This window comes from Trachymyrmex septentrionalis, unplaced genomic scaffold (assembly GCF_001594115.1).
Source record: "Trachymyrmex septentrionalis isolate Tsep2-gDNA-1 unplaced genomic scaffold, Tsep1.0 scaffold42, whole genome shotgun sequence".
NCBI lineage: Eukaryota > Metazoa > Arthropoda > Insecta > Hymenoptera > Formicidae > Trachymyrmex > Trachymyrmex septentrionalis.
Genome location: NW_017305590.1, coordinates 839,148 through 849,827, shown reverse-complemented (window position 1 = coordinate 849,827; position 10,680 = coordinate 839,148). Strand labels below are relative to the sequence as shown.

Below are 10,680 nucleotides of genomic sequence, written 5' to 3'. Positions count from 1 at the left end.
TATATATACCCAAGATTGTTGGTATTATATATATATATATATATACATTTTTACATTCAAGTTGACACATTAAGACCTGGTTAGCTGTCAACCCGAGATCGTTTTTCTCAATCGATATTATAATTATTCCCGGCATTCGGAATGGTACCGGCAATCGCCAGCCGGAGTTAGTTAGTCGATGCTGTTGGCGCAGTACTGACCCTGATTCAAATATTTACGAATGTAGGAGAGCGATCTTGGCGATGATGTTCCTCAGGCGCGGAATACACAGGAGGAGATTCGACAGTTGTGTCGAGGAGCCCAGTTGTTCTAGAATGCGATAATTGGCTCCGCTCGTCCGAATGTCTAAATCGGGTCTAAATCCCGTTCTCGTTCTGATTGCAGATCGTCGGACAATTGTTGGACACGGAGTTTCAGCCGACGGTGACGGCGACGTGCAAGGGCGGCTATATGACGATTCGTGTCAATCTCAATCAGAGTTTCGTAGGCGCAGTCCATGCACGAGACCATCGGACCCCGCAGTGCATGGTATCGGGCAACGGCACCACGCACGCCACTCTGGGCATTAATCTTTTTGCGTCGCAGGACAGTCCCGAGTACTGCGGAGTTCTGGTGAATAACGTGAGTCCGCTATGATTATGGAAATCGTACGCCAAGGGCGACGGAATTATGGAACTAGCTGTTGTTTATTTCTATGATTCGCAAATTGTTAATCTGATTGACAATTGTATACAATAGTACGTGTACTACGAGACTTAAGTATTAATTTCGAGAAATCAACTCTTTACGCGAGCAGCTTGCTACTCGCGTAAAAGAAAAAAAGCATATTCCGGCGCACAAGGTGTACTTACGTTTTACACGTTTCACGGAGAGAGATACGGAGAAATTAGTACTCGCGTCTATTTACATGAGGAGTTTCCAGAAAATTAATTGTTTTGAGAAGGTTGCGGGTATGCTGATTTACATACTCGGCCACTGAAGACGCCTCGAGAATAACGTGAGAATTCATCATATATGGAGATTATGATTTGCATTTGAATCCTTCTCTTTCCGCCTAGGTATTTGTTCTGCAAGTATAACGCTCTGCGGCCGAAGACTTAAAACCTTTCCACACGTACAATTTTCATGTATAATTGAGTTTACAAAATGTTCTCATAAATTTACTAATCGCAGAAGTCAAAATAAATATTTTAATAATGAATAATTTTTGACGAATAAGCGGTTTGCTGAATTATATCATGTCTTATTTTATATTTAAATATGGCAATATATATTGCAGCACACAGAAGAACGTTCCGTTCCTATCGCTGTTAGGATACACAAAACGCTGGAATTAGCGGATGACAAATTTTATGTCATTACGTGCGGAAAGGCGGGTTTCAAAAATGCCAAGTAAGTTGAAGATTAATTATAAAAATAATGTAAATACTAATATATAATAAGATATAAATAATATTTGATAGAGGAATTTATTAACACAACATAAAAAGTAAATTAAGTATTTTTCAAAGCTGTTGTACTTAAAATATTATCTTAAAAATAAGCGAAAATAAAAAATTGTATTATTTGAACTCGCAAAAGTATTCGTATGATCTAGAAATTCAGCTTCTAAGATCAGGAATACGCCAAGCTCCAGAAGGTATTCATCGTATAAAGTTGCTAATTAATGTTTATTTTCTACAAATAAGACTTTCTTGATAAAGCTTTTTTTTTTACGAATACATATATTTTTTGCATTCACTAAGAGTAAACTTCATTAAGTTTTCAGGACAAGCTGATACTGCGGGTTTATTTTATTTATGAACTCTCTCCGTAAACTAATCGTAAAATAACCGTGTACGCTGAATTTTTTGAACGTACGAGAAATAGAAATATCTCACATCAGTGACTGCTTGACACGCGTGAGTAGCGCTATCTAAACGGGAAATACTATGTATTTGTGAGGCTTTTAATCGGTCATTAGCAGTTCCGTGTTTTCTCTCAAAGTCAATCGTTGATGTTTGCTACCACTCAGCTATATATTTCCGTCTTCGCGGTATATTGATTGTACGTACAGATACTTCAACTTAAGAGTGATCAATTTAGATTGTATTTAGATTGTACTTTGCACAATATCGAATACCACAAGTTTTAAGAGGGATGGAAAGGTTTGGACGGCTGAAAATTATGTAAAATTCGAATATCATTTGTGGACAAATAAATAAATACATAAATTTTCTTTTTAGCATGTTTTGAATGTTTTCTTACGAATAAAATAAGCCGCAAGAGTTCACAAAATATGAAGAATTGAGAGCAATATTAATATTTAAAGACAACTACGCGATTTGCGCACTGCTCCGTTTTTTGACACGATTTCGGGTAAACGAATTGGAATTTTTCAATTTTTTTGGTGCCATTTTATTAGTGGAATTCTCGTCTATTAACTGAATCTAAAATCTGAAAAAGAACGTAAAAATGATAAAAATGATGGTTAAAAATTATAAATGTCGAAAAATTCAAGATATTTATTATTAAAATAGGCCTAAAAATAAACTTTTATACGCAAAAGGAGGTTCAGTTTACGAAAAATTTTGTTATTTTTACTTTAGAAAAAATTTGTAGTCGATATCTGCAACCGTTATTGAGTTATCATGGCAAAAACGGAACAGTGCGCAAATTGCGCAGTTGCCTTTAAATATCAATATTCCTCTCAATTCTTAATATTTTGTGGACTTTCGTAGCTGATTTTATTCATTAAGAAACCATTCAAAACGTCCTAAAAAAAATTTATGTGTGTTTATTCATTTTAGTCTACAAACGACATTCGAATTTTACATAATTTTTAGCTGTCTAAAACCTTTCTATCCCCTACGCATATTTTTGGAAACATCTTGTAATATCTTGCAATATCAATATAATGAATAATAATTAAAAGGCTGAATAAAATTAAATGAAATTTGATATGTAGCACGAAGGTAGTAATATTGCGAAATGTCTCAAAATGTAAATACTAAATGTAGCTAATAAGTATTCAACAAATATTTGATAGACACCGTTTCTTTAGAGTTAAAAGAGTTAAAAGATGATTTTACCCATTAAAATGTTGTCATTTAATTATACGCTGGTCGGAGAAGAGGCTGCCTCGGAGATAATAAAATTGAATTGGGTATCCAAGAAATTAGACAAATAGAGCGATGAATCAGTAATTAAAATGCTCGCGACGTTACGGTTTACCGCAAGTTTTTCTTATTCTGTAGCGAAAAAATGCGGCTGACAATTAGTATGCGTCCGTTGTCAAATGAGATATCCCACAAATGACAAGTAGCTTCTTTGTCAGAATATACCTTCTGAATAAATTTTCTCGAGTCAAGGCACTTTGAAAGTCGATACACATGACTCTGCACGTTGATTTTCTTATCACATGCATATTGCCAGATGTATCAACTTATTGACATAACTTTTTTGTACTTTTATCTACTCGCTTTAATCGCAACTTCGATTTAGCTTACGTCACGTTTCTAATAATAAAATACGCTACGAGACGTAAAAAAAAAGGAACTTGTGCTTACAAACAACGCTTTTTGCGTAGAAATGAAACTTCGCTGGTTTCCCTGCGCCTTTTGGACGAAGGCGTGAGAGTACAGGAAGCTATATACGGTCACAACTATACTCTGCGTGCTGAGATTTCACGCCCAGACGGTTCGTATCTTATATCCAATTCCGTCATTTGCTTTTGCGTCCAGATAATACGGATAAATCCGTTAGTCGCGGTTTCTTCGTGAGAGCTTGCTGTCTGAAACACTGTTTCGTTGAACATTCAATTTGCAGGAACGTACGGGATTCGAGTCAAGAACTGCTTCGCGTTCAACAAGCTCAATTCCAGCGTGCAGCTTATAGACGACAAAGGGTAAGCCTTTGATATATGATCTGTCTAATAAAAGCGTGACTGGGAAAACTTCTGTTTGAAAATTGTTACTACATCAACTTTTGAACGAGCAGATAAAAGAGCTCTTCTCTTGCAATGCAAAAGACGCAATGCAAAAGATGAACATATCAATTATCGAGCATTTATTTTTGTATCTTTAAAGACACTATTTAAGAAGTTGAGATATAAAGAGTAAGATTTTTAAACAGAGTTCTATTAGGTCATGCTTTTATTAAAAAGACTGTAAATTGGAGATAAATTATATAATTTGAATGAATAAAATTTAGATTAACAAATTTTATATTTATCAATTTTGTAAGCATTTACATACGCTATGAATAAATATTAGGTGTTTGAATATTATAGTTGAAATATAAAAAAGTATTTATATACTTATATGATACAAATTTTTGATAAAAGTATATCATAATTTTTAATTTTTATCAATTTACTATCTATAATTTATTTTCGAGTTGATATGACAAATAAAAGTTTAAATTATTTTCATTAAATTGCTAAGATCTTCTGCCTAACGAGAACTCAAGTCACTTTATAAGTTTTATTCGAAACGGATTTAGAACTTCGAAGATAACAAAGCGTTCAATTAAGAGAGAAGATTAATCTTAATTCTATTTTCATTAGCCAGATGTATTATACATTAGCCAGGTGTAATAACTCAAATTAAAAGGAAGACGCACAATTTGCTATTATAGTATGCTTTATAGCGTAGCTTTGACAATGGAAATTATTCACTAATTGTAACTTGTTTTGATTACAAAGCTGTCCCGTGAAAGTGCGAATGACGAAATTCATATATGACCGAAGTACCGGTATAGCGGATGCCACATTGTTTTCCATGTTCCGGTTTGCCGATAGTTCAGAGGTGCATTTCCAATGCGACATCGCTGTGTGCAGAGGTAAAACTCATCCGGTGAACGATTTCCCATTAGCATCTACTTACGAATGTGGGTTATAAAATGGCATTCAACTTTTACGATTCGTTGTTGTGATATTACACAGCAGATAGCGATTCTCGTTCATTTTATGAGGAATTACTTTTTATGTCTCAAATCGTAAAAGTTATGACCCTTTTAAAATATAATATTTAGCATCACATACTGATTTAGTTTCAGTGTCATACTGAACATAAAATTGCACGCAGAGTGTTTTAAAAGTATAATATATATAGTCTTTTTATGTCTGTTGTTCTCATTTTTCTTATTTTTCATAAATTATTAACACTTTTGAACTAACATAACAAGTTTCCCATGTATAATTATTATCGAATATATAAAAACTCGATCACGTCACGGACCATTTTCTTGATGTATAATTACTTATCGAATATACAAGAACTTGATCGAAACTGTTTTTGTTGCAATGTAACGCAATTAAAATGTACGTGTCTAGGAAGTTGCGGTACCCCTATGTGCGAAGGAGACAAAGAAGAGCTGATAAAGGGTGGCTCCTCCACTAACGGACAAAGTGTTAGTAGTGAAGAAGGAGTGCTACTTGCTGGAACGAGCGTTTTTGTCCTCCAACCAGGCGAAAAACGAGGTAAGCCAATAAGAAGTACGCTATCGGTGAATTAACTGTTATTGTTACTGTTATACTGTTATTATTAAACATTATTATCTTAACATATGCTCATTTATCATTTGCTACCTTCATAAAGAAAAATGAAGAGTCAATTTCTAATTAATAAAATTCTTTCCAATTAATAAAATTCTGACTTTTTCTTTTCGACTTGTATTAGATTTAATTTTCTACAATCTTTTTTAAAGAAATTTCTTTGCTAATAAAAAATGTATAAAATACATATAGTACGCGATAAATTACAAAAATACATCCTACAGCATGTTGCAGTCGATGAAGAAATACTTAATAACTCGTAATTATTTGGAAAGTACAAAGTGAAAGTGCATTTTTAATTACTTTTTTTAGTGAAATTGCGTTTTTCCGAACGGAAGTCAGTCTAAGTTCTATAAGCAGAGATAGTGATTTGATAAAGAGATCGATGAAAATAGTTAGAATAACTACTGCTGAAATTCTTGTAGCATCCGCTTTCCTCTGCAGTTGGTTTTGATAAGCCGTCGTGACATGAAAAGTATGTAGCCACGTCAGGAATGCGTGCACGATCTTCTTCTTTCTTTGTCCCCTTATTGCTTCTCTTGCATATGTATCCCATTTATGTCTTCTTCCTGCGCGTCATAAAATGGTTACTTGACATCTCTCTTCGTTATCCTGACCTGCATTTGAATCACTTCGACACGCAACTTGCTCGGAAGCTGTCATCAAATTATAATGTATACTCAAGCTGGCATAAGTGATCTTATTTCGCTTAACACACTTTGTGCTTTTTTCGTTAGTTCATCCTACAGTCTTATGCTATAATTTTTATATCCGGTTATCAATGATGTCGTTAACTCATGTCGATAAAATATTATATATTATTTAATAAAAGTTAATTAAATATTTTCTTATCTTACTAAATCCCGTATAAATAAATGCATTTTTTAATGAAAGAAATAAGAGTTGTTATTAATAATGTTCTAAAATTATTAAAATAGATTAGAGTTGAAAACATTATCAAAATAAAATTTATCATTGAAAAATTGTTTTATATTATACATATATTTATGCGTGCTTTTTATATTGGATTAAGGAAAAAGTCTCTTTACAAGTTGATAAAAAGACCTTTCCCTATCAATATCTTCGTTAAAAATGATTAAAATTTAAATTTAGAAAAAGGATTTTAAAGCTTATAATCTTTACTTTTGAATACTTTACTGTATTTGAATTTATGTGAGTTTTATAATTTTTATATATAGAAAATTACAAGCTGAAAAAAAAAATAAAAATTTTTCTTTTCACTTTGTAGATCTATAGCATGTCCAAAAATATTTGAGCAAATTTTTGACCATTTAAACTTGAAGCTTTCCCTACAAAATTATTTTTAAACAATATATATAAGATTTTTTGTTCCTGAATTACTTGCGGAGATTAAGTAAAAAGGAATATTTTAACTTTATTATTCGTAACTCCGTTAAAAATCATCGTATTGCAATTAAAAATAGATTCTTAAAGCTGAAACGTTGCTCTATCAAATGATGTAATTGCTAATTTTTTAAAATAAAATATATGGGTTGCTAAAAAAGTCTTTTTTTTACCAACTTGTAAAAAGATTTTTTCCTTTGTTCAATATATAGAATTTTTATTTATTTTTCATTGAATCATTTAAACACGAATGGAGTTTCTATACTAATATTGTAACTGATGATATTTCCATTACAACGCACGTACAAACTTACAAATACATGAATGCCTATCGCGATACGAAAATTACATAGTAGTCTCTTTCCATGCGCAGTTGTACAAACATTGCACGATGATGGCAGCGTGCACCCGCTGTGGCTTCTGTGGCTGGCGGTGGCACTCGGAATATTATTCCTCATCATGCTCATTATCAACATATTCCTGTGTTCGGCGATGACCTGTAGCTGCACCCGGACCGACATTATCGAGAAGGAGCCGTCAATCATTGAGGATTACGATCCATACCGCAGCTGGCACGGTTCTCAATACGGGTCGAGGTTTGACTTAATTACCTCTCTAAAGCGAATCGCGTGACTCGCCGACAAAGTATCTTTATTAATTGCGTCAATAATATATGATTACGCACTGTATAACCATGCGCCATCCACCATGCGGCATGATAATCACTTAAGTGGCTCGAATCGATTATTTATTGATAAGCTAATGAAATCGCTGTCAGATGAAATGTCAATTTATATATATATATATATAGTACGCATGTGTGTGTGTGTGTGTGTGTGTGTGTGTGTGTGTGTGTGTGTGTCAATTCGGATATAATCTAACGGTGATTTCATTAGCGTCTCAATAATTGATTTGAGCCACTTAAATGACTTTACTCTTTTATTGATCATAAAAAATTAATTTAAGTGTGTGATCGAAGAATTTCAAGTTTCTCTAGCGAAATTGATGATAACCTTTCTGACAATAAGTAAAGTCATATTTAAGTGCGCAGAGTCACGGCAATTAATGTCTCATGTTACACATCACGACGCATGCGATGGCGTGCCTGAACGATCTTTCTTATGTTTAGGTACTCGTTAAACGGAAAGCAAGGGTACGCCTCCGGGGGATCCACCATGAACTCCACGAGGTCGATATCGACGAATAGCGATCATTATGCGATAGTGCACTCTCGACCAGGAAGTAGATATTCCGGTCCTGGACAGAAGCATCATCATCATCACAGAGGACCGCCATCCAACATCGGTTCACACTACTCCGGGAAGTGATGTTCCCGTTAGCTTCATTTATCAAAAACTAGACCTCCATTGTCTTCATTAACGTTACTCTAATTAAACGCAAATTTTATGTATATGCGTCGCTATGGCATTATTTCAACCGCACGAATGACAGGCATTCGGTTCAACCGTAAAATTGCAACCGATGCAACCTTAGAAGAATTTAAAATATTATATAAGAAATATAAAGTTAAAATATTGAACAATGCGTTATTTTTTTTTATTATAAAAAATTATTTGACGAATTGACTTTTGTCGCTTTACGGCTGAAAGTCAACTTACTACATTTGTCGTATATGAAATAAAAAAAACTGTTACTTTCACATTAAAATATAATGAATTAATAATAATAGAAAGTGTTAATAGGCCAAATTTAATATTACATAATGATTCTTAATTTTTCTTTTTTGACAATTTGAAAATTTTGCAGCGCCAAGGATAATAAAATTTGTATGATGCCAAGTATTACACGTATTTCACCGTTTTTCTCACATAGATCTTTTTTTATACTTTTGCACTTGTTAATATCAACGACAATGAACACCTTAGATACAGAAAATGCGGATTAAGTATATTGATGAAATAAAATTTTTTGCGGATAAGCACGAAACATATTCGTAAAACGATACGTATTCACACATTGGTATTTTTATATTTAGCTTTATCATTCGTGGAATGATTCTCGTGCTTTAGATTGCATATGTATCATAATATAATAGTCATAAGCATAGGCACTAGAATTTACAAAACTGCGTATTGATCTTAAATAAGATATATTAGATAAATGCTTTTTGTACATAAATTCATTAATCTAAAAAACATATGTGTCTTTTATTTCTATTGGCAAATATCTTCAGTAATTTGAATTATGCGAAACGTTTATAAATTATAATTTTTTAAAATAGAATATTGTTGCTTCTTCTACTTATTATATCCAAACAGAATAACAAGTCATTATGATATCAAAATGATGTCGAAATAATTATTTGAAATGATTATTAAAAGTTATTTTTTAATCATTTCCGATTTATATTTTAATGTCATTTTGACGTTATCGTGACATGTTGTTCTGTTTGGATAGATAATTTGCGATAGTAATTACGAATTTTCTGCAACTTTCATTTATATTCATGCATAATGTTATGTTCATTTAATGTTTACGAAATATTCAGAGCAATTTTTTTTATTACTATCCGCGATGTACTAGCTAGTCACGTTTGAGTTTATGTATTTTTTTCCATGTAGTCGACAATCATAGTTTATGATCTTTGCATAAAATTATACGAATACTGCGGTAATGTGACAATAATAAACGTTGCTTCAATAATATGCGTCGAATGAGAGCATTGTGATTTGTGTTATTAGAGCTAATAACGATAATTCCGATTACGAATCGCATTTCATTTTTATGTTCTGCCAGAAACATCTTTTTCTACTTTCATATCCAACTATCCTGTTATGACCTTCTAACTTACCTTCTTATTTTAAATGAGCGGACTTTGTAAGAGTCATCACGTTTTTTTTTTGCAAAATAAGTATTCTTAGCACATCCAGTCAGTAAATTATGGTAGTTAAAGTTGGACATCTAAGAACAGCTCGAAGTCTTTGTGCGAAAATTGAAAAATAGGTTAGTGAAGTTTCTTTTAAAGAAACGCAACGATGCTAGTATAATTACATTGGAAGTATAATATTAAAATTATTAAATGCTATTTTTACAAACGATTTATTATTAAAAATACATTTTTAGAATAAAATACAAATGAGTGGTCTGCAGCAGCTTTGCATGTGTCCCTACGCATACACAAATATAACTCTCGCTTAAATTACTCCATATAAAACACGAAAACTCATATATTTACTGATGGTAACTGTCAGTATTTATACGGTATTTAGTTACATGAATAATTACACGGGGATTGGGGAGAAAACTGATATTACTAGCTACATGAATACTGGAAAATTTTCAGTATTACAATATTTACAATGATCGATGTACCTGCTCGAAGAGTTTATCAAATAACTGTTAATCAAAATTACTATAATTGATCTTTTTGTTTTTTTTTTTAGCAAAATTTACTTTTTAAGTATTTTTAGTAAAACTAGAAATTTTTTAATTAGACAATTAAACTCGATAACATGCATAAATATTTAAATCAAAATATGTCTATTTCAGATTTTCATCTTTAAAAACTATTGCCGATAGAAAATTTGTGGTGAAATCGATTAAAAATTATTCTGAACGCATAGAAAACTTTAGTGAAATTCTTTACAATAAAAATGTTTGTAATGCACAGCCTGCAAGGAGGGCATGCCTTAAAAATTGGATATGTAATTTGTAAAACAATAATTTTTTATCGCATGTATAATTATTTAGCTACTCTTAAAAGTTTGATTAAAACTTTATGACTTTGTGAATGTATGCAAATATAATGTCACCGGAGT

General features: G+C 32.3%; 1 protein-coding gene across 2 annotated transcripts in view; it reads left to right on the top strand.

Moving 5' to 3' along the window:
- LOC108751234 overlaps positions 1-8,442 on the top strand; it is a 36,615-nt gene extending 28,173 nt beyond the window's left edge. Inside the window, exons 2-9 of one of the 2 annotated variants that reach the window (XM_018491313.1) lie at positions 385-621; positions 1,280-1,392; positions 3,569-3,678; positions 3,808-3,886; positions 4,685-4,821; positions 5,315-5,461; positions 7,275-7,491; positions 8,031-8,442. In XM_018491313.1, coding sequence (XP_018346815.1) covers positions 385-621; positions 1,280-1,392; positions 3,569-3,678; positions 3,808-3,886; positions 4,685-4,821; positions 5,315-5,461; positions 7,275-7,491; positions 8,031-8,229 — 1,239 coding nt within the window. In that variant the 3' untranslated portion in view covers positions 8,230-8,442. Of the gene's footprint in view, positions 1-384; positions 622-1,279; positions 1,393-3,568; positions 3,679-3,807; positions 3,887-4,684; positions 4,822-5,314; positions 5,462-7,274; positions 7,498-8,030 lie in introns of both variants that reach the window. The other variant, XM_018491312.1, reaches the window with a different exon arrangement.
- The last annotated feature ends 2,238 nt before the right edge of the window (positions 8,443-10,680 follow it).